Here is a 24,846-nt window from a genome sequence, read left to right as displayed (position 1 = left end):
TCATCTGATGTATCTCCTCTATGTGTGTTCCCTGTGTCCTGACCCTAAGGACCTGTGAGGAGCAATTAAATTACTGATTCCTTTTCCCCTGCCTTAGTGCTGCCAGGGAACACCAAGCAAAGAGAGAACCAGGGATCGGTGGCATGCTATCATACTGTCCCAATCTCTTGCTCCAAAAGTTTCTTCAATAGAAATCTAAAGAACCCCCAGCTCTTAGCAGACTGCATAAGCTGGAGGTGAGTGGCCGAGCCCAGCCACACCTCAGTGTAAAGAACAAACTCAGGGACAAGCATCAGTAGTCTTCAAGCCAGCCACGTGCCTAGACATGCCCCATACCCTAAAGGAGAGTCACATTCAGCACTGGGGGCAACAGCCCAGCTATCTTTCACATTCTTAGGTCTGTCTATCTCACAGGCTTATACTCAAGAAAAAGCTTATTAGGGAGTTCTTCTTTGTTGATTAATGATCATTTCCAGAAACGCTTGCAAGGAAAGCTCCTTTTCCAGTTCTGACACCACAGAAAAGATCCTTTTGTGCTATCAGTCACCATGAGAGGTAGTCCAGTGCCACTCCAGCTACTGAGAGCTTTCTAAGAACCAAGTGCAAGCATAGCAGCATGGCCCTCCTCGCGTGACTGAGTGAGTTGCTCAGATTATGTACCTGCCAAAGTGGCTTGTGGCGGGGGGGGGCGGTGGGGGGGTGGGGATGGGAAAGGAGGGGCGAGGGAAGGACAAGGCTTGCAGGTGACTGAATACTCCAGACACGGAGAGCACGCAGCAGCTTCTGGCTGATGGTTTTGTGCACGTTAGGGTCAGTGGTTGTGTCTGTTATGTGCACCCGGATGCTCCAGAAAGCACGGGAGCCAAGTGGATGCCAAGAGAGTGGTCAGAGCATGCCAAAGCCCTCGCAGCCCTCACTGATGGCCAGCTGCAGCATCCTGTGCACCTCTTCATACGAGTCATACGTAGGGAGGCACAGCTGGTTGAAACTGGAAGGCCAAGGGGAGAGAAGTGATTAACTCACACCACCAGAAACACCGGCAAGGGCTGCAAAGATAATCCCCCGTGACAGCACGCACCAGGCAGTCAGATACCCACCACGTGTGTGCAGTTGGTAGCGTGCTATGGGTTGGAGTGGCAATAATCTGGAATGAGGGACAGAGGGCGGCAAAGCCTCCAGGTGGTAGCTGAGACGAGCCTGTTGTGAACTGAAGCAGCCGAGCCAACTCCTCCTGCGTCAAACTGGAAACCACGGTCCAAAACCACCTCATGACCTGGCAGGGAGAGCACAAGGCTGGGGTCACACCTATGTGCACCTTAGGAGTTGACCCCTGGGGAAGGAACAGGATATCCGGAAGTGGGGGCGGGCCCCAGTTACTGCATGCGGGTAGGAACGGCTAGAGTCGACAACCTCTTTAAAAGGAATTGATACTGTTACACGGTCAGGAGGGTAGTCACTAATTACTTGGTTCTATTTCTCTGCCTTTCCAACGTACTGCCTCTGTGGCAGCAGCGTGACAGCCCTTAGGGACCAGGGTTCCCATCTGCCTGGATGACCACCTGCCTTTCCCACATATATCCCAGTTGATATGTCTGCTTCTCCGACTACTCGACTTTTTCCTTCTGAAACTTTTTCCTTACAAGACAGCACAAATTCGACTGAAAGAAATCTGGCCCACTTACCTTTTCTCTGAAATGCCATGAGCCACCAACGACCACCGCATGGGCTTTGAAGTCGGACACACTGATGTCCCCAGTCCCACACATCAGCAGCTGCAGAACAGCCAGGTGTTACTAGGATAGTCAGAGGGGCAAAGTCCCACCAGAAGGTCAAAGGATGTTAACATGCAAAATGTGGAATACGGAAAACACCAAGAAAGAGACATAAGGTGAGGTCAGAATGCCAGAATGCTTCAGGAAAATCCATTATAATAGGCCAATGGTTCCTAACCAGTGTGGTAAAAATCACACAGCTTAAAAAAAAAAAAAAATGATAGATAGACAGATGCCTACAGCCTTACCCCAGACCTACGGAATCAGAATCTCTGGGGACAGGTTACAAACTTGTGTATTTTGAAAAAGTTTCCCAAGGGCTTCTGACGCGCACCCCTAATTAAGAACTGCTGCTATATATTATTTTGAATTGAAACAGAGGACAGAAAGGGAACCAAGTATTTACTGACTGTCCGCTCTGCATGTGGCCTGGGAATACCAAGGGAAAAAGCAGGCCCTTCCCCTTTCATGAAGACCCCCCAGCCGCATTTATGATTCCTTTTTCCCAGGATCCATCCTTCTTTTCTGGATTGAACTTCTACTACCGTCCCTTCAGCCCTGCCTCTACTTGGTCAGATAAATGAAAAAGAATGCCAAAAAATGAGAACATTAATGACATCAGAACCCTAAACATCTTGTTGATGTTCTAATTTGGTTCAAGATCCAGCAAGTTACTTAGCAGACTCGAAGTATTCATCCAATAGCTATAAAGAATGAAACAACCTAATCAAAGAAAAGAAAAGTCCAAATTAAGCCTGAGAAGCTTGGCTCCTTCAAAAAGAACTGGCTAAACTAATGAGTAACTAAGAGCAGGTTGGGGAACAACCGTTAAGAGACTGTGTCCTCCCTCCTATGCACTCCATGAAGTGTTACAAATGCTTTGCTTCAGGATAAAACAAATTACACCAGAAGCTATTCCTCAGCCCAGAAAATGACAGCAAGAGGTGACAGGTCTGTCAGAAACTTCAGGCTGAGAGATGGAGAGTTCATTATTCAGATTTCATATCTAAAGGTACAAAACATGTTGAAAATTGCATGAGACTTTGATTCTTGTTTCGAAGCCAATTCAATTAATAAGGATAAAAACTGTGCAAGACTACTTGAAACTACTTTTTGTTTCCCCATTTTTAAAGAAGAACTTCCTCCCTACAGGAAATAGTTTACAGAAACATGCCCCTCATAAAGGCTACGGGAAGTTAAAGCTAAAGCTAGTAACCTGCATTGTGTGTATCATCTGTGAGCAGCAGGTAAAAGCAAACTGGTTTTATTTTTTGTCTATACCTGAAGTTCATGGAACTTCAATTTTGCTAATTATAGCAAGGTATTTACCATCTTATAGCCACATTTTGGGTGTTACAGGATCTAAAATAAGAATATATTAACTATACAGTGTTGCAACACAAAGCTGTGAAATGCATCACATCTTTTGGTTTGTTTCCTTCACTAGAATGTAGCTCTACGAGGACAGGGACTTGGTCTTATTCATTCCTAGCTCCCCAGTTCTTCAAAAGCACATGGCATATAGAAGACATTCAATAAACAGTCTGAACAAATAAATTCTATTGTTCCCTTAAATCAACTTTAAAGGTCACAGGATTTACAAAGACTGTACAGGATACCAACATTCTTTACTACTTGACCAGTATCAATAATATTTGATGAATAAATATTAACTATTAATATTCATAATTAGTAATTTGCTGATTCCTAATTTTCACATTCAAATTTTTTAAAAGGTGGAGAAAGGGTCCATGCATGGAAGAGTGACAAAAGTAAAACCAACACTTAAAGGGCTTTCCTACTCCATCTCATAACAAAAGGTGCAGTAATCCAGTTCCTGTGGGCATAATAAAAAGCAAGCCAAGAATAGGGGGTGTCGATTGTAAGCACTTACCTCAAGCTCATTCTCATCAAAAATAGCCAAAAGGTTCTCAGGGACCAACTCATTCAGGCCTGAAACAAAGTAGCCAAGTTAAAGCCATATCCACACCATGGATACAAGTATTTTCACCTCAAAGCCAAGAGTAGACAGGATCCCACCTTTTAGGAAATGTTCCACTTCCTCTTTCACTTGACTGGCCAGCCGATACTGGGCCAGCAAATTTAAATAGAAGATTTTATTCGCGTTGGTGACTGGGGTTTGAGCTCCACCTGTCATAAGTTCTACGACCTGAAAGAAGAGGCAAAAGACAGGGAGAGGATGTGGATTGGAGTTTATAAGATGACATCTGCCCAGTATGTCCCACAAACACAGCATTACTGAACTCCACCATGGTCACAAGTTCCTACTGTGCGTTCAGGTTTTCAACACACTTGGTTTTATTTAGTTACTAAGCTTAAGGTTTCCTACCGCTATTGCTATATATTCTCCTCGCTACTGTTTCTGAAGTGGGTCTCTCAGTAAGTCTCCTCTGACCTGGTCAAACAGTGGTGATGCAACAGGAAGATACTGTGGTTCCTTGTTAGCAATATTTTAACATTTCTATGATCCAAAACTGAACCATTACTGACCTCTTCTCTTAAACCCCTGAGCCAGTTGAGAATAAATAAAACCATATAAGTAGTGAAGAAGTCTTCTCAGGTCTCAAAAATTCTAAGATGGGCATAGATGTTCCCTACATTCTTCTATTTCCAACGTGAGTCAATAGAAGAAGCCACGGCTTGATACTTGGAGACTAGCTTGCTACAGGATTTCAGTCACTTAGATATCTGGGCTCCCGATTTTTCTATCTGCAAAGAAAAAGCTGAACTGCATGATTCTCAAACAGAATTGGCACACTCCTTCCAATAAATAACTCCTCAAAGCTTTGAGGAAGCCCTGAAGCACAGTTTAATGCCACAACCCCAGAAAAACCTGTGTACAGTGACCATGGCTGTCTTCATAGGTGAGTAGTGAAGGCCTCCATTTAGTTACAAGATCAGATTTTAAGGTCCTGACAACAGCATGGTAGGGACGGAACTTTGCTCCAAAGCAAGGATTCTCAATGGATCTAAACGTGTAAGACTTTTTTTCTGTGACTGTGCACAATTCTGGATACTTTTATTTTATGTGTGTAAGCATTTCTAACTAGTAGCCTAAGTAGTAAATTACTAAGATTTAGTATTCATATTAAATCCATTTAAAATCCGTACTCCCCTAGGCCTGTGGACCCTAATTCAGTACTCCACTGACTCTAGACACCTTGCAGTGCTGGGTCAGGAAGACAGGCTCCGCCCACACACGTGCAAAGGCCATCAGCTGGGATCCCCACAATGCTCCCAAAGGTATCTGATTATCAGTTCAGTGCTATCAGTGATCACAAGTTTTCAGTCATCGCTATTTTGCTTTCAATTATTTATAACTGCAACTTTAGCTTCATCGTTACCATTTGATATTATTTAACCCGAGGATGTAAACAAAACCACACTTGCATCAGAAATACTTTTGGCCATTAATTTTCCAGTAAAAACTTTAAAAATATATAAGCACAGTGTTAAAATAGGAGTCATCTACCTCCCTGCCCCTAATGTTAAGAAAGACACTGTCATCCCTTCCAAAGCTGCTTGTGCAGTGACATTTCACTATCACTTAGTTCTTTCTCTACTGGAAAGTAGGAATGGGTGGGATGGATGGGTATACGTGCCTTTGGCTCCACTTAAACAGGCCAAGACCATACAGTGTGGGATGCAGTGCCCCAAAGCTATGCTCTCCAATATGGTTGTCACTAGTCACATGTGGTTATTTAGAAATTCAGTTATTTGGTCATACCAGCCACATTCTGGGTGCTCAAAAGCACAGAGAACACTTCCATCATTGCAGAAAGTTATACTAGAGAGCCCTGCTCTAGAGAAGGGTGGGAAATGGGACCCACAGGCTTCAGTTCTCTTTCTCACCTTATCCAATTGACCTGATTTGTTATATTTTTCTTCTGCAAAGACCAGCTCCATCTCACTCATGTCATTGTTGAGGATGAAACAAACTTTAGATTTGTAGAATTCTGGGTCATCTGTTTCAAAGTACTGAGGAGACAGAAAGACACGGAACAGAACATGACTACTCTTACCCAGAAACAAAATTTGTAACTGCTTGGAACCACTTACCCATTCAACCTTAAGAATAATAAGCTGAGGGTGGAGAGATTCCAGAGTTAACGGCCAGGGGCCTTAGTAGAAAATGCACACCTAAGAGTTACCTTGTAATGCATACGCAGTCCTATGATTTGGGCCAAGAAAGAACGGGTGAAGCGAGCTCGGACCAACTGCTTGTAGGCTCCTCCTAGAGAGGACTCATAGAGACACTTGCCCACCAGGCGCCCTGCAAACTCATACATCTTTAGGCGCAGATGAGCGGGGCGATTAGGGTTGGGATGCACCTGTCAAAGAGAAAGATTAAAAGGCCCTGGGCCATTTTTCTTCAAGACTAGTTCTGTGAAGATCCTCCCTCCCCAACTCTATCCCAAAGGAGCAAAAATTTCAGTGTTAAGATCAAAGAGCCCATCCAAATGGCATTAGTTGTTTGGTAGCCACCATTGAGTAATTCAAAGTGATTGGATGGGGCTTCCCTGGTGGCACAGTGGTTGGGAATCCGCCTGCCAATGCAGGGGACATGGGTTCGAGCCCTAGTCCGGGAAGATCCCACATGCCGCAGAGCACCTGAGCCCGTGCGTCACAACTACTGAGTCTGCACTCTAGAGCCTGCGAGCCACAACTACTGAGCATGTGTGCCACAACTACTGAAGCCCGCATGCCTAGAGCCCATGCTCCACAACAAGAGAAGCCACTGCAATGAGAAGCTCGCGCACCGCAACAAAGAGTACCTCCCGCTCACCGCAACTAGAGAAAGCCCGCATGCAGCAATGAAGACCCAGCACAGCCAAAAATAAATAAATAAATAAATTTATTTTTTTTAAAACAAGTGATTGGAGGATAAAGGGCAAAGATGGACTTACATTAAATTGAAGAATCTTATATTTATTTCACGGTCCCTGGCTGCAAACAGAAGTTAATCACTGGATGATATAATGCCTTTTCCCTAAACCAGAACTTCTTTCAGCCAAAGTCTACTTCTCTACTCCACCTAGTCAAAGATCTCGTACAGGGGCTTCCCTGGTGGCACAGTGGTTAAGAATCCACCTGCCAATGCAGGAGACATGACTCAAGACCTGGTCCAGGAAGATCCCACATGCCGTGAAGCAACTAAGCCCATGCACCACAACGATTGTAGAGCCTGTGAGCCACAACTACTGGAGCCTGCGCTCCTAGAGCCCGTGCTCCGCAACAAGAGAAGCCACCGCAATGAGAAGCCCGTGCACCACAACGAAGAGTAGCCCCCGCTCTCCACAACTACAGAAAAGCCCGTGCACAGCAACGAAGACCCAACACAGCCAAAAATAAATAAATAAAATAAATAAATTTAAAAAAGAGAGACCTTGTACAGAGTTCAATTGCTTCAGGTATGTTTTTTTTTTGTGGTACATGGGCCTCCCACTGTTGTGGCCTCTCCCGTTGCGGAGCACAGGCTCTGGACGCACAGGCTCAGTGGCCATGGCTCACAGGCCCAGCCACTCCACGGCATGTGGGATCTTCCCAGACCGGGGCACGAACCCGTGTCCCCTGCATCGGCAGGCAGACTCTCAACCACTACGCCACCAGGGAAGACCTCAGGTATGTTTTGAGAAAAGTGGCTTAATTATTAAAACACTAAGGAGTAGAATAGCCACTGTATTATAATGCTTTTAAGTTAAATATTCATCTGTCTGCATTTTCTCTCATTTTTCAGATGAAATAATGAAGGCAAAGAGGAGGGAGGCAATCTGATTAGTTCAAACTCTTATTATTAGTCTCTTCATTATAACACAATCCACATTTTCCTCCCACCCACGCGGAAGTCACAGACTCACTAATGCTTGGTTGGTGTCACTGAATCGGGTGAAGAGCTGATTGGTGGTGTCAAATAGTGCTTTGCAGATTAGCTCAAACCATTCCCGGCGAGGCCCTCCCCAGTCCAGAGCTGAAAGTATAATAAAAATAAAAAGTGACTCTGGCCTACCACCTCTTATCACTTTTGTTCATTTATTCATCATTTTATACTCTCCGATCCTTACTTCCTGCATTCCACCACCCTGGTGTCCCCCATTCCATCCCACCTCAGCTATGGACTTTTATTGAAATCCCCTCTTTCTGTAGGATTAAAGGTATTCTGATCACTAAGCTAATGCCTCCTAGTGTGGGGATACAGATCAGAGAGCCTAGGAAACTGACATTTCTCTACAAAGGTTACTTTACCCTTCTGCTTCAAACTCTCCCTCCAAGTCCCTGTATGTATGTGCTTTACAAGGTCTACCACGCTATTAGCCATTAAACGCCACCCTTTTTGTCTTGACTCATGACTTCTTTTTCCCAAGGAAAAAGAAGCTGGGGCAGGGGTGGCGAGTATGTGTAGGGGGGTTGCTTTTGTTTTTGTGGATGCGGGGTAAGGAGACAAGGAGGAGTGGGAAGGAGAGTTAAAAAAGATGAATATGAAATTTCAAAACTGACCTTCTTCGTCCTGAAAAACCACTTCAAAGTTCTTGCTCCAATCTGAGATGGAGAAATTCCGAGTGGCTTTCAGAGACTGAAAAGCAGTGAAAGAAAAAGAAAGGAAACTGTCAGAACACTGGCCAGTCTCTCTTGGGTGTTAAAGACAAAAACACAAGAACATTGCCATTGTCCATGTAATAACCACAAGTACCTGGAGGCAATATATTACTCATAAATAAGCTTTAATACTACCATCTTATATTTTTTTATTTTTTATTTTTTGCAGTACGTGGGCCTCTCACAGTTGTGGCCTCTCCCGTTGCGGAGCACAGGCTCCGGATGCGCAGGCTCAGCGGCCATGGCTCACGGGCCCAGCCGCTCCGCGGCATGTGGGATCTTCCCGGACCGGGGCACGAACCCATGTCCCCTGCACTGGCAGGCAGACTCTCGACCACTGCGCCACCAGGGAAGCCCACCATCTTATATTTAAAATGTAAATATCTCCAGAAGAAATCAAAAATTAAAAAAATAATCTAATTCATATTTATACCATTGCCTTACTGGAAAGTTGAAACTTCTTTTTTTTTAATAATCCTCATTTTATTAATGAGAAAACTCTTAAATAAAGAAGTAACAATGGCTCAGATCAGTAAGCTGTCAGCAACAGAACCAAGGAGTCCTGGTTTTCAGTAAAGTACAGTCTATCCACTAGACATTTTTAGCCACAAGGCTAGGTTCAGAACAGGAAGCCATGCCACAAGGAGAATGTGGCTGAGAAAAGGGGTTCCCAGCAGCATCTACCAGAGCTAAATATCACAAACACTTTCTGGACAGGGACCAAGGCCTTCTCATTCTCAAGGAACGTAAGAACTATGCCAGTGTCTATGTAGTGGAGTCAGACACACATCAGGTGTTCCTTTTCCATCAGGCCAGAGTGACAACAAAAATCATTTCCTTTAATCCCACAAGAGCTCTTCTATTCCTGGGATTCAATAACAGGAACTTTCTTCTATAACAACAACTTAACACCTGCCCTTAATGCTTTTAAGTTAAATAGTCATCTGTCTGCATCTTCTCTTATTTTACAGATGACATAATGAAGGCAAAGAGGAGGGAAGCAATCTGATTAGTTCAGACTAGTAAGAGTTCCATGAAATTGTTTAGGAGCTAGTTCAGTCTGATTTTAAAGCCAATGTGTCAACTAGTCTCTCCTTTCGATAACATACCTCCAACAAATCTGCCCCAAATGCAGTACAATCAAATGCATAGAACACCATCTTTAATACGTTTAAAGAAGAGAGAGATGTGGGTTTCATAAAAAAAGATAACCTGCAGAATATAACCAAATATCACAGAGGTTTCTAGTTGGAAACTTTTGACAGGGATGAAACTTTACGCACCGATTCCAACAAGGCATGTCTGCTGACCTTCAGGATGACTTTGGAATGTGGTCTTTTCATATGTACCTGCCGAAGCTCTCTCTGGAAAAAGTTCACCTTGTCCTGAAAGGTCTCAGAGCCTCCTAAGGAGCAGCAAGATCCATCATGATTACAGCCTCGTTATAAGACACCTGTGCAGCCACCTCTACACCCTGAGGCACCCAGATATCTGGGGTCAATGCCTACCCCATCAGAATCTCTGTCCAAACTCACCTAGGTTTTTATGGAGTGAGCGGATGAACGTGGCCGCTAGGATGTTCCTCTCCTTACAGCTGAGCTCCACAGGAGGCTGAATGCCATCATCCACCACCAGTGTGAGCAGCTTATGGACAGGGTCAGGGCCAAGGTATGAAAACTAACAAAAGGAAAACAAAAAAAAGAAAAGGAGTTAATCTATAAAGCCCTCAAATCCAGCAAAAAACCTTCACATCCCTACCCTTCTGACCAACAAACAAAAACAAGTTAAGCCTGTTTTCCCCAAGTAAGTACCTACCAGGAGTACATCTCCTTGTTTTTCACTTCAGTGCTCTATGATTCAGATTTTATTTTAAATTACTCGAGTCACAGAGACCACCTTTAGTAAGGATCACAGGCAACACTACAGACTTTCCAACGTAAAATATAAGAAGGGTGAAAGCAGGAAGGATATGTAAAATAGCAAATGAGCACCTGAATAGGTTGGGCAAACTGGCTGGAGGAAAATGATTTGCCTTTAGATTCCAAAAGCTCAGAAGAGTTTAAAAAAAAAAAACACTTTTTAAATTAAAAAAAAATTTTTTTAATAGATGAGACTACTGGTGCTAAAAGAGCTATCTTTGGCACGCTGGGAAGCCAAGCTCAGGTCAGAGTTACCAGCACCCTCTCCATTAACTTAGTCTTAGGGACAAAAAGATAACTGTTGAAGTATTCTGACTTGCTACCAATTGCTGTTTCTGTAGGCACGTGTCCTCCTAGAACTACATCCTTCACGAGGAGGTAACAACTCTTTCTTTATTTGGCAATAAATCCTGTGTGCACAATGAGAACTTCCAGAAACACCAAAAGTCCTTCAAGGAAAAAAGAAAAGGTTGGAAAAAAAAAAAAAAAAAAAAAAAAAGAAAAGGTTGAGATGTTGGAGGCTGAAGCCTGCTCTACATGAACCGGATGTAAGGTTCAACTTACTTTTGTTCCTGGGCACACTCGGAAGGTATAAAGGCGCCAGGGAATGATTTTCAGGTAGAACTCCTTCACTGAGAATTGCTGGAGGACCAACATATAGAAAATGAAGTGAATGATACATAAAGAGGTTCTATTTGAGTATAGTAATTCAAATATCAGTCCCCATCTACATTTCTCATGATAACCCTTTTCCTCTCTGAACAAAGAAGATAACTTAGGACTGAAATCAAATAGAAAACATCAACTCTATCTTAAAATAGGCAAATTTAAAGTATTACTCTCACCATGCAATTTCACATAGATATTTCATAATCTTAATACTCAAGTCTTACTACCATTTCCAAATATCTGAGATCAGGTTTTCACTTTATAAGTAGATAACATTTCACCTAGAAACAATCAAAATCTTCTGCTTAGCCAGATGCTGCTCAGAGAGACTTCTTCCAAGTCAGCGGACAGGGAACACCAGTGGCCCACACCCACTGCTTTATCTCTATTTGAATGGCACCAAGGATTTGCTGGGGAAGAGGGGGTTGGGGATGGGAGGAGTCTCATACAAAAAAGTTCATAAAAATCCTTTATGTCAGAATAAAAAGAGGTCTGTTGCCATTTACAATAAAAGAAAAGACAATGCAATAACTTTTTAATCTAAAAAAAAACCCTGGGCTTCCCTGGTGGCGCAGTGGTTGAGAGTCCGCCTGCCGATGCAGGGGACATGGGTTCGTGCCCCGGTCCAGGAAGATCCCACATGCCACGGAGCGGAGCGGCTGGGCCCATGAGCCATGGCCGCTGGGCCTGCGCGTCCGGAGCCTGTGCTCTGCAGCGGGAGAGGCCACAACAGTGAAAGGCCCGTGTACCGCAAAAAAATAAAAAATAAAAATAAACCCTGTGGGGCTTCCCTGGTGGGGCAGTGGTTAACAATCTGCCTGCCAACGCAGGGGACGCGGGTTCAAGCCCTGGTCCGGGAAGATCCCACATGCTGCAGAGCAACCAAGCCCGTGTGCCACAACTACTGAGCCTGTGCTATAGAGCCTGCAAGCCACAACTACTAAGCCTGCGTGCCACACTACTGAAGCCTGTACGCCTAGAGCCTGTGCTCCGCAACAAAGAGAGTGGCCCCCTCTCGCCACAACTAGAGAAAGCCCCTGTGTGGCAACGAGGACCCAAAACAGCCAAAAATAAATAAATAAAATAAATATTGAAAAATAAATAAAAATTTTAAAACCCTGTTATCTGAACATGTAGTAGGTCAGATTCTTTTTCTTGATTTTTAAAGAACTCTTCATTAAAGAAAATTTCAAACACATACTAAAGAAGAGAAAACAGTACAATGAAGTCATCACCAGCTTCAACAATTATCAGGTCACAGCCAATCTTGTTTTATCTCTACTTGACCATTTCCCTCTTTGCCATTCCCCCAGGCCAAATTAAGGCTAGATTTTTAAATGATGAATAGTGCATAGCAAAGTGTTCTAAAGTAGAACAGAATTAGAACTCAGGTTTGGTTATGCAATTAAAGGAATGTAATGGGATGTTTCAAGAGTCTCTTTTTCTGAGGTCTGTATGAATAAGCAAAATACAAACACTAAAAAAGAAAACCCCTAAGACAAAGCGCCTCTTAGCTCAGGGGCCTTGGGAAGTTCACCTCCTTGTCTCTGCCAAAATTTCTCTATTCCAATCCTGTACATGGATCATGACATCTGTTGTGGTTTCACAAATCACTGAATGAAAGATCAAATTATTCTGAAACAGTACAAGGGTCCAACAGTAATTTTTACACTAGTGAGAAATTGTTAATGGTTAAAAGTAGCTTTCTTTAAAACTCTGAGAGCCATGCCTTGAAAAATCTTCCCAGAAGCAATCAAACAGCAGAACGCCACAGGTGCTCTAAAGTCCCAAGGCACAGACTCTCTAGACAGAGATGTAATCCAGCCAAACCAGACATGGGCAACAGAAGAGGAGGCACGGCCTTCTGCTCAACTTGAAGCAGCCTCCTCAGTATCCCTGAACCCCAACACGGCAATGATCTCGCTCTGATTCTCCGACGGTTGCTTTGTGGATTTTGTAACCAAATACCAATTACAAGCAGGCTCGGTTGGGGGGGGGGGCCCAAGAATGAGAGTTCCAACCTTTGGTGACACGTAGCAGTACACCTTCTTCGGTTTCTTCACCTTCTCAGGCGTGTGACACTCAGAGGGTGAGTCTTCATCTTCCTCCTCCAGAGCCGTGGAGGGCCGGCGCTGGGCAGAGCTTGTGTGCATGGGCGGGAGGTGCCATGGCGTGCTGGTGCAGTTGGCAGCATTATACAGATAAGCTTCAAAGTAAATGCTCACTCCTGAGGTGGACACATTGCGTTCGACAATATTCCTCTCATTCTCTGAAGTATAACAAGGAATAAGGTTTAAAGTGCAAGACAGGGGAGAAAGTTACCTATCACTAGACCTTTAGTCCACAGAGCTCTAAACCAAGTTTGGCTCAAGTATCTAATATTTGTGGGGCTGGTCAGAAGAATGCAGACGTGCAAAGAACAAGTGGCCTGAGAAGAGGACTAAATCACAGCTCTTCTCTCAACTCACCACTTAGGACAATAATGTCAAATTCGCCATTATTGATTGGCTGGTTTTGGTATGAAATGCAGGCATGGAAGCAGCCTCGAGAATGCAGGGTGAGCCGCAAGAACACCTGGCAGGTCTGCCGGTTGGATGTCACTGACTTCTCAAATGAGACACCAGTGCTCTCTTCTTCCGGAGGACCGAGCTACAGGAGGAAAACAAAGCAACATGAACCGTACATAATTTTCCCTGTTTGCACAGTAATTTACTCCTACAAAGAATTTTCCTATCTACGAGCTAATCGAAGTCTCACAGTTACTAATGAGATAGGTATTGTCAGATGAAGGAAGGCAGGCACAACAGTCAGGGAGAAGGAGATGGATGGAAGTGAACTAGAGAGGGTGAGAGTGCCAGGTGGGAGCAGGCAGGGCAAGATGGGAGCCTGCTTACCTCATGAATGGACAGACTGTAATTGTGCTCATCTCTCAAGGACGTGGAATTGTTGGTAGGGTTGTCATACTCATCTCGGGGCACTATTTGAAGAGTGTGTGGCTGCCCACAGGTCAACACGAGAGTAGAAAAATGGCACACAATTTTGGTCTTGGAAGGAACCACCATTCCTGGAACAAAGACAATGGAACATAACGTCAGAGAGGTGATTTTTAGGGCACAAAGATCTACTCAGTCAGTGAGTCCTAGAAAGCTGGGTGCCAGCCCAGTTCCTAGGGATAAACAATACCATTATGAGGCAGAGAAAAAGAAAGAAAACAAAGAGATTAATTCAAATGAACTTCTGGGAACTCATTTTTACAAATTCCTAACCACTGCAAGCACTAAACAAAATGACAGACAAACTTGGAGAAAACAGAACTGAGAGTTATAGATATAGTACCAAGAACCCCCCTGGGAACCTACAAGTGAAGCAGGCCTTAAAAATAAGTGAATAATTGCAAAATAAACAAACAAACTCGAAACACTTAGGTGCAAATCTAACAAAACACGTATAAGATTTGTATGTTGAAAACTACAAAACGCTGATTAAAGAAATAAATTCAGGACTTCCCTGGTGGCGCAGTGGTTAAGAACTCGCCTGCCAATGCAGGGAATATGGGTTCAAGCCCTGGTCCGGGAAGATTCCACATGCCGTGGAGCAACTAAGTCTGTTCGCCACAACTACTAAGCCCACGTGCCACAACTACTGAAGCTCGCATGCCTAGAGCCCGTGCTCCGCAACAAGAGAAGCCACCTCACTGAGAAGCCCACGCACTGCAATGAAGAGTAGCCCTTGCTCGCCACAGCTTGAGAAAGCCCACACGCGGCAACAAAGACCCTATGCAGCCAAAAATAAATAAATAAAATTAATTAATTTAAAAAGAAAAAGAATTTCAGAGGCATACGATGTTTATGAATTCGAAGACTCAACATAGCAAAGATGTCAATTCTTCCCTAATGATATATAATTTTAACACAATTCTTATCAAAATCTCAGCAAGATTTTTTGGTAGATTTAGACAGCATTATTCTAAAATTTATATGGAAAGGCAAAGGATCTAGAATAGCTAAAACAATTATAAAAAAGAAGAGTAAAGTGGAAAAAGTCAGTTTATTCAATTTCAAGACTTATTACATAGCTGTGTAATTAAGATTCCGGTATTGGTGGAGGGACAGACACATAGATCAATGGTATAGAACAAAGAACCCAGAAGTAGATCCCCACAAATATGCCCAACTGATCCCTGACAAAGGTGCAGAAGCAATGTAATAGGGGAAAGCTAGCCTTTTCAACAAAAGATGCTGGAGCAACTGGACATCTATAAGAAAAAAAAAATCTTGACCTAATATACAAAAGTTAACTAAAAATGGATCATGACCTTAAATATTAAATGTAAAACTAGGAAACTTTTAGGAAGAAAAACATAGGAGAATATCCTTGGAATCTAGGACTAGTCAAAGAGTTCTCAGATACCAAAAGCATGATCCATAAAAGGAAAACAATAAATTGACTTCAGCAAAATTAAAAAGTCTTGCTCTGTGAAAGACCCTGTTAAGGGGATGAAAAGGAAAGCTAAAGCTTGAGAGAAAATATTTGCAAACCACATTTCTAACAAAGGACTTAAAGAACTCTCAAAACTCAATAGTAAAAAACAAAAAATACATTTAGAAAATGGATGAAATACATGAAAAGACATTTCATCAAAAAAGGGCACACACAAGGCAAATAAGCATATAAAAAGATGTTCAACATTGTTAACCACTAGGGATATGCAAATTAAAACCACCATTTATAATGGCCCCAAACTGAAAACAACCCAGATGTTCTTCAACTGGTGAATGGTTAAACAAAGTATGGTATATTCACACCAAGCAATACTACCCAGCTATAAAAAGGAACCAACTACTGATATACTCAACCTGGATGAACCTCCAGAGAAATATGCTGAGTGCAAAAAAGGTACGTTAACCAAAAGGTTACATACTGTTATGATCCCATTTATAAAATATTCTTGAAATGGCAAAATTACAGAAATGGAGAACAGATTAGTGGTCTGCCAGGAGTTAAAAAACAGGTGGGTGAGGGAGGGAAAGTGGGTGTGGCTGTCAAAAGGCAACATGAAGGATCTCTGTGGTGATAGAAATGCTCTGTGTCTTGACTGTATCCATGTCAATAACCTGGCTGTGATACTGTACTTTAGTTCTGTAAGATGTCACCACTGGGAAAAGTGGGTCAAGGTACAGAGCATCTCTCTGTATTATCTCTTACAACTGTAGGAAAATCTAAAATCATGTCAAAATAAACAGTTCAGTTTTAGTTTAAAAAGAAAAGGGCTGGTACACATTATAAGGATATGAACTGTTCTCCACTGGTGGCAAGGAGGCAAGGTGAGGCAACTCCTTTTCGTGTGGAAAGGAGTCTGTGAGTGAGTCACTGAAGCAAAGGAGGAAATACCTGGAGAGAGAGAAGGCTTGGGAGCTACCTTGTCCAGAGGCTTCCTCTGTTATAAGAGAAAGAAAACTGAGGACCTTTCATGCAAACATATGCAAATCTTCTCAAGACCCCTCTTGTTATGGTTTGACTCCCAAAGTGGACACCAACCTGGCTAGTATCTAATGACACCGTCAAAGGAAGCCAAGGCAGGGCAAACAGGGCAGCCAGGATCTCAGCACACTAAACGGTATGTTGCAGAACCAGGAGTCAGAGATTATACTTTTAGGCTTTAAAGCACATGAACATCTATTATCTGGCACAAAGGACACAAGGGGGTAAAAAAAGTTGAGATAGAGGCCTCAATTCTTAAGATGCTAGAAGCTTGGGCAGACACTCTTCAGTAAGAAGTAAAACACATACTGGCAGCAAGGGTAGGATTAGGGTGATTTTACTTGAAAAGGTTTCAAAAATCAGAAGACTGGTCTATTCTGGCACCCTCACCCCTTAAGAACTTACCCGGCTGATGACACAGCAATTCCACTCCTAGAGAAATGAAAAGATATGTGCACACAAAAACTGTACACAAATGTTCACATCGGTATTATTCATGGTAGTCAAAAGGGAAAACGACCCAAATGTCCATCAACTGATGAATGGATAAATAAAATGTGGTATATCCATATAATGTAATATTATTTAGCAATAAAAGAAATGAGGTACTGATTCATGCTATAGTGTGGACAAACCTCAAAAGCATTATGCTAAGTGCAACAAGCCAGACACAAACGGCCACCTGTGTTACGATCACGCTTTTATGCAATGTAAGTGGTAGAGGAGTACCCAGAGTACGCAAATCCAGAGAGGCAGACCAGCGCTTACCTAGGGCTAAGGGATTTGGGGAAAATACGGAGTGACCTGGGTACAGGGTGATGGGGTGACGAAAATGCTCCAAAATTGACTGTGGTGATGGTTATACAAGTCTACAAAGTTTTAAAACCACTAAATTGTGTATTTTAAATGTATGAATTATATAGCGTGTGAATTAAATCTCAACAAAGGCACTGTTTAAGAAAAGAAGGAAGGAAAAGAAAAAGGAAGGAAGGAACGGAGGGAGAGAAAGAAAGAAAAAACAACCTACCAGGCTGAAAAATCTTGTAGTAGGGACTATAGGCCACATTTAATCCACCAAGCTTCACTGAGATTTCGTACCGCCCAGCCCTGCGCACAGTGAAGGCCACCTTGACCACATTGGAACTGGGCTCCTGGAGGACTTCCTGGGTCACTGGAATTTCCACTGCTAGCTCAACATGAGAGATGTGAACTCTTAGTCCTACAGGCCGATGTGCAGGAAAGGGCTGCCCGTTCTTATAGAATAACTGCAGTGGGGAGAAGAGGGACACCCATTATTGATCAGGGGGAGAAAATCATTTCCTGTGTTACTTGAGAGAGTGTGGGGAGGGAGGAGGTGACTGGTAAATCTCTGTATCCACCCACTCCTACAGTCCTGCTCACACACGAGGGAACAAATTCTCTCAATGCTTCAAAGAAAACCATTAAGTCACGAACAAATTCTTAATGTATTCTGAGGAGAGGGGTAAAATACACCATTGAGTCCATTTCAACTTGACACTTCTGAACCACAGATGCTGCCTACCCTGTCTTACTTGCCCTTTTTTCTTATATTATCACTGCTAACCCAAACGTAAAGGTAAGTCAGTGGGTGCCACTGGCACTGAGTGAACAAAAGCACTAGGCAGGGCTAGTGGGGTTCAGACTATGGAGCTAAGCACAAGGCTACAGTGGAGAAGTCATTGCAAGGGGCAGCAAACTTTCTGCAGAGGGCCAGAGAGTAAAGCTGTTGGTTTGCGGGTCATACACAGTTAGTTACTCAACTGTGGTTAACTCCTCAAACGTGAAAGCATACATAGGCAGTACAGGAAGATGAATGGGTGTGGCTGTGTTCCAGTAAGTCTGTATTTATAGAAGCAGGAAGTGGGCCTGATTTGGCCCTTTGGCCACGGTTTGCCAACCCCTGATCTGTAGCACCTACTCTTTTCAGTAATATTTTTCTCACTTTGAAAATGTAACATTAAGCTTTATACTTCTTCCAAGCTAAGCACCTATTAAACCAAAATGATAGAGAAATGTATGACTCTTCAGATGTCAACAATTCCCAAGTTCCTGGGGGGTGGGGGTGGGGAGGTGTTGGAGAACATGAACGTTTCAGGCCAGCACCACCAACAGACTGAACTGGATTCTGGAAGGCAACTGACTCAGAAACCCCAGTGGGTACGGAGACAGAAACATTCCCTTACATGCACTCGGAAGGCCATGCTGTGGCCCACCTCATAGGGGTCCTTCCAATCCCAGGAGACTTTGCATGACCGGGGATCCAGGTAATTTCCCCGCACGTAGTCATATATAGTCCGGTCCCCTCGGCGTTCTCGGTCCTCATTCTGGAGGAAGCTGACTACACGTGCGGCAAGCTCGAAGAGGAACTTAATTGTGAAGAAGAATGCAACCACAGACACTGTGATGCCACCTATGTAAAAGAGAAAACACACACACCACCCGCCAATTACACATTACAGCTTCTCACTGTGGAACAGGCCAGTCATCTGTCCAGCAAGAATTCCAAAGACACCCTCTCCTGGGTCACTACCTCTGTGGGTGAAGAGAGGAACTTCCATACCAGGGTCCTCAGACCAAATCCCACCCATTGCCTGTTTTTGTAAATAAAATTCTACTGAAACAAAGCCCCACCCACTTATTTACTGTTGTCTAGGGCTGCCTTTGCCCTAAAGCCGCAGAGTTCAGTAGTTGTGACAGAGACTGTATGGCCTGGGAAGCTGAAAATATTTACTCCCTGGCCCTTTACAGAAAAAGATTACCAACCCTTGTTCTACACCACGGTCCACACACGATGCCTGCCCCCAGCCTCCCGTCGTGTACTGGGTCCTAACATAGTAAAAAGGACGTGCACTCTGCTCTCTCCATTTGGAAGCCTTCCCCTTCCTTGGCCACTTGGCAAAAGCCCTCCCCAATTCCCGCCACAGTTAGGGGCTCCTTCTTCTGGGCTCCCTCAAACTCCCGTGCATGCATTCATCTATTATAACCTTTCTCCCCCTTCATGTTATGAACTCCATGGAGGCAGATTTTTGCCTTATTCGACTTTGACTCAACAGGAAACAGCATCTGGCACTGGTCATAATTACTCAATAAATATTTCCCAAATGAATGAATAACACTGCCGACTCTGTGAAGGTACATTCTGGCATGCCTGGAAATATTTCTAAGTCTATTTTCAAGGAGAAAGGGGGAGGTAAGGAGGCAAAAAATGATATAAGCAACCCTAACAAAGAAATAATAGAGAGCTCTTTCTATAACGTACCAATGACGTAAAACATCAGGTCCCTTCAATGCCAACAGACAGCCGAGGATCACAGCTGTAGCTGCAAAAGAAAACTTGTTTAGTTTTTCCTCTAACTCTTCCTTACAGCTGTCTCAGAGAGAGACAAAGCAGAGCATGTGGCTTGAGCCTACCATCTTCAGCCTTACTATCCCTGCTCTCTCTCTAGCTTGACAGGTGCCCTACAACATTTCAGAGAAAGAGAGACCGTCATTCCCCCTCCTAAAGACTTCCAATCTACCGACCACCCTAGGAATACCACAAACAGCCACTTCTAATTACAAAATGTAATAGCATGGCTTTCATCTTCTTGGATCCAGGGCCCCAAGACAGTTTACCTCCCCCATGCAAAGTGGTACTAAATAACACAGGCAAGGAAGATAATGGAGTCACTTTCCCCTTATGTTTGCCTTCTGGAAGTAATTCATCTAAGTAGAAATAGTTATATAAAATGTTTAAAAGGATTATTATCATCATGTTGGCATTATGTAATTAAAATGAACTCTGGGTCATCCCAATAATAAGCAATGGGCATGTAAGAGAAACCATTTTCTTTTGCTGTTACCAATCAGACAAACCAACAGGCCCTGTGGAAGATGAGCTCAGCAGAGAGGCCAAGGAGAGGAAGGAAGCAAAGGAGGAGACTGTACTTCTCATCCTAAGTGATGCCTGCCAGAGTCAGAACAATTCAAATAGGGGCCAGAGTCTGAGGGGAAACTTACACTGTTATTAGACTTATCTCCAGAATAAGACTTCAATCTTATTACTCATTTGAACCACCCACGGTACTGCCAAGGAAAAATGCAATGCACACTGACATTCCTATCTTACCACTGAGTTTTGACCTTAGCACAGACTGTACATGCTCTCCAATCCACAATGCACTAGATTCATTCTTTCTTTTCAAGTCAATATATATTAAGGTTATCAATGTTATCTCATCCCAGCACCTTTTATCAGCACTAATATATAACTTAGAGACAAGACAGCTGAAAATTTCTATGCTCAGATTTGGGAGGGACCAAAACAACTTTTTTTTTTTTTTTCCCAACCAAGTGTGCTTTTATGTCTGATTATGCTGGGAAAATTTAAGAGAAAGAGTGACCAAAAATGACCATTAGATCCTTTGATAACAATATATCCAATGGAATCCACAGGGAGTAGGTAATTTGAGGAATGACCATGTCAAGTTTCATAGAAATCCCCATTTAGACTGGTGTCCAAAGTCCTACCAGAAAAGAAATCCACACGGGGAACATTAGCACTGTCAATACACATGAATTAAGCTGCTCTCCAGAGGACAATATACTAACTCAATATTTGAGATCACAACTAGTGAGCCTCCTTCCCAAACAAGGATCTCATCTCCTGGGACCTTATGCTGAAAAGCTGCTATCATCACTCAAAAAGCAACTCTCTGTGCCTTATAGGATATACTAGGTGACTTGGTGGAACCGAAACCAGCAGTTTAATTGTCTTAAATACTCCCTCAGTTGGACGTCATTCAATCTGATCCTGGACGTGAACATTTAGCCCTCAGTAAAGTTACAGCACTCAGTAGAAAATGAAGTATATGTAGGTGATGTTACAGACTTGTGGTCTTAAGTCTCTTACTCCTTAGAGGAATAGAGCAATGCTAAATTTATGGCACACATCATGAGGGCTGCGAAAATTCCTATGTACTGTCTCTGACAACCACAACAACCTTTTCTGTGAGAGGCAGCTGACAAGCAGTAAGTCAGAACCTGGAGACCAGTTCCAGGGCTGCAACTGTGTGACCTGTCTAAGCTTCAGAATTCTCATTGCCGTAAACAGAGATGAAGTTTAATAATTTCTATGACACCATCTCCTTTAGTGTGATAGGACTTCAATATAACTCTCCATAGCCATCAAGACTCTCAAATCAAACAGCAGAGCAAAGAGAATAATATAGAGGATGAGGGCATGACTAGACTAGAGCTAGACTACCTGGGTTCAAATCCGTTCTCTGCCACTCACAGGGTAACCACGGACAACTTATTTAATCTCCCTATAATCTGCCAGTTTCCCTATCCATCAAATGGGACTAATATCTGTGTGTACCTCACTGGGGTGTTGTGAGGATGAAAAGAGTTAACACATGTAAACAGCCTAGAATGGTGCCTGGCACACAGTGAGTTCTCAGTTTTAATTATTATTATAATTATTATCAATAGTAGTAGCAGCATCACTACTCTTTTGTTTCAGAGCCAGTAAGAAACTGAGGGAACCTCTCTATTGGTCCACACTTCATTCAATGAGAAATGCATCAGAACTACAAAAGGCAAGGCTTCTCTTACCATACTTAAAATCTCTGCCTATGTGGGAGTTCTTTAAACTTTTCTAATTTTATGTCTGAAAACTTTTATAATGAAGATTTTAAAAATTAATACTAAAATAACTCATCCAACAAATACTGAGTACCTACTTAATATGCCAGATACTGGGGGAACGGTGTGGAACAGCCATAGTCTTTCTTGGTCCTCGTGGCTGATAATAATGAACTTGACCTTGTTAAGTCCTTGTCCATTTTTTCCCCATTCACTCGTCACTCAACCAAATCATCACCACTGATCTAGATCACCTAGACCTTTTCCAAAAGGTCAATTCTACATTTCTACTCCAATTCCCTTTATTATTTAAAACTCAGCATACCAATTATTACTTTTTTCCAAACTCTCCTCTCTTCTCTGTGAAGCCTCCTTGTGATCAGGGAGTTAGCTCTGTCAATTCATCACTCATTGATGTGATCTTTATAAATTGTCCCACTTCTCTACAATACCTCTCAAAAAAACTCCCCAACAATACTTACCCATCTCTCAATTTTACCCATGGTCACATTCTAAACTTGCCTTCCTTCTGCATTTTCCTCCTTTCTGGATGCTATCACAAAGCTTCCATGCCTTTGTCTTTAAGTACAGGGTTTCCTTTTAGGGTGACCCCTCAAATCACTTTTATTCCAGATTCACCTCTTCTGTAGGCATTTTCTGTCCTCTTACTGTACCTGTCGTGCCCTCTCTGCCCTGTCTCGGCTCCCACCCCACCATAACTTACAACCCCCTTATTGAGCCACTTACCACAGGCCAAACAATGTACTAGGTGTTTTACATGTTAGCCCAAGTAATTGTCACCAATACAACTTGGTAAATAAGCATTATTATTCTTATTTTAGAGACTTGAAAAAAAAAAAAACCCTAGGCTTAGAAAAGTTGACTTGCTGAACATCTTCCAGCAGGTTAAGTGACTCAAGCCTGTCTAACTCTGAAGCCCAGTGTTCTTAACCTCATGTAACAGTGAATCATAAAAAAGAGTGGAGTCATAGGGATAGTGAAGTATTTGGGAAGAGAAAAGATTTAAGAAACCGGTAAAAGAAAGTGTGAAAAGCATTACCCAATCTTACCAAGGATAAAATTAGAAAGACAAATGCTTACAGCCCCTTTTTAAATCTTTTGAAATAAAAATAAAACGTTACAAAGGAAAATGGAATGCAGTACCAATTATCTAATGCAAAAATATCACTTGCTTACTAAAAGATCCTGGGCAAGTTGCTCAATACTACAGACCTTTGGCTCACACTACCTACAAAAAAGGGAAAGGGGAAATGTCTCAAGGGAATGTTAGAAAGTTGATTGACATACATATTCTAAAACTCTCTGCGTTCTTTTTTTAGTAAAAGATTTATAATTACAATGTCAAATAAATTTTAGCCCTAACATTGAAGATTGGTTGTGAAAAAGTCTATTCCCAGAAATGGAGAATTGATTTCTTCATACTCAAATTTGCTCTGCTGGGAGCAAAGTCAATTCCAACTGCAGCTGTGCACGTCAATGCTATCCCCTGCTGAGAGGGCTTAGAAACTGGTCACTGAATCCATGTTCTACATCCCAATAATAAGTAAATCTTAACTAGTCTGTCACCTTACCTTTAAACGAGGGCCCATGTTCTGAGAACCAAGGGGAGCACACCTATCCACCAAAGCAGGTAAATTTTGGCCACTTTCACCTTGTCTTCCAACTTCCACATGAAAGAAAACAGCTGCAAGGTCAAGAGAAAGTGTCTGTCCATCAGACCTTCAGCGAGGGTGTGTCACAGAAGCAGAGGGTCAATGTTTCTGGAATGAACTGCATGAATTCCACGGTGGAGAAATATAATCCCAAAATATAACATCCCTGGACTTCTCTCTAGTGCAGGGTGCAATTGGCTGCCAAAGGGTGCATCTGTTCTGCTGTCTCGGGATCCTATGCTACAAAGAAAAAAAGAGTCAGTGGAATAGATTTTTATCTCTCAAAGAGAACCCCCAGAAAACAACAAAGAGGAGGTATAGAATAGACAATGGAAACCCTGTGGCACTAAAAATAACCAAGGGCAGGTAATCTCTGACCAAGTTTTCCCAATTAAAAGTCCGCAAGAAAAGCCAAGTGGCGATCTCACGGGCTTAGCTGTGTCACTCCCCAGAAGACAGCTCCAGCACTTCAGTGGATTCCAACCCTTCAGTAGATGCAGAGTAGAGCACAGATTTAGAGTGAGCCTCGTCACAACCACACACCCAGTTTCACTTTAATGGGGCTGGGAACAAGGTGAAGAGAAATGAAAGGAGAGCACAGGCAGGGCTTGGCTGCAGAGGGCCTTGTATGCCCTGATAAGGAATCAAGGTAATACTCAGCTGGAAAGAGGAAACCACCAAAGAGCTTTAAAACCCAATCAATCAGCCTATGCAGTCTACTCCCTTTGTGCCCATGTATGCATTTCCAAGACACGGTTAAACAATACTGACTTTATCTTTAAAACAGTAAAATTTGCTACTGTGAGTAAGGGGAAAATTTTTGTGAACATTCAAGATAAAGTCACTGAGTAACAAAGTTCAGTAAAGTCAGTCTGTAACTCAAAGATATTCATGAACTAAATGTAGCAGAAAGGGGTTTCTGGCAAGAACAGCCACCAGAGAACACGAGAAGAAACTACTGATCATTAAATGAAAAGAGACAGTCCCTTTCCACATGGCAGGAACTGTTCTCAGTGCTTCATGTGTATTAACTCACAACCCTAAGACACAGATACAATTATCCCTATTCTA

General features: G+C 42.8%; 1 protein-coding gene across 2 annotated transcripts; it reads right to left on the bottom strand.

The window, feature by feature from the left end:
* Positions 1-885: 885 nt before the first annotated feature.
* On the bottom strand, positions 886-19,752 carry AREL1 (apoptosis resistant E3 ubiquitin protein ligase 1). 2 transcript variants are annotated; one of them, XM_065872046.1, is made up of 18 exons: positions 19,737-19,752; positions 18,661-18,887; positions 17,484-17,721; positions 13,870-14,039; positions 13,444-13,624; positions 12,997-13,244; positions 10,871-10,948; positions 9,923-10,064; positions 9,671-9,792; positions 8,289-8,364; positions 7,652-7,761; positions 5,945-6,124; positions 5,646-5,771; positions 3,813-3,942; positions 3,667-3,725; positions 1,683-1,772; positions 1,098-1,273; positions 886-988 (listed from the first exon to the last, which is right to left on the bottom strand). In XM_065872046.1, exons 1-18 carry the CDS (start codon positions 19,750-19,752, stop codon positions 886-888), a joined length of 2,472 nt encoding a protein of 823 aa, XP_065728118.1. The 2 variants fall into 2 exon arrangements, with proteins under 2 accessions (XP_065728118.1, XP_065728119.1); XM_065872047.1 differs by having other exon boundaries at positions 18,691-18,887.
* Positions 19,753-24,846: the final 5,094 nt, after the last annotated feature.

This window comes from Phocoena phocoena, chromosome 2 (genome assembly GCF_963924675.1).
Source record: "Phocoena phocoena chromosome 2, mPhoPho1.1, whole genome shotgun sequence".
NCBI lineage: Eukaryota > Metazoa > Chordata > Mammalia > Artiodactyla > Phocoenidae > Phocoena > Phocoena phocoena.
This window is presented reverse-complemented; position numbering and strand designations above follow the sequence as displayed.

What these genes read in the sequence shown, in the direction of transcription:
- AREL1 (XM_065872046.1), bottom strand. An exon ending in ACAGTCTGTCCATTCATGAG is followed by an intron (nt 13,625 to 13,869) that starts GTAAGCAGGCTC and finishes TTCCTCCTGTAG; the next exon opens with CTCGGTCCTCCGGAAGAAGA. An exon ending in CTCACTCCATAAAAACCTAG is followed by an intron (nt 9,793 to 9,922) that starts GTGAGTTTGGAC and finishes GCTGCTCCTTAG; the next exon opens with GAGGCTCTGAGACCTTTCAG.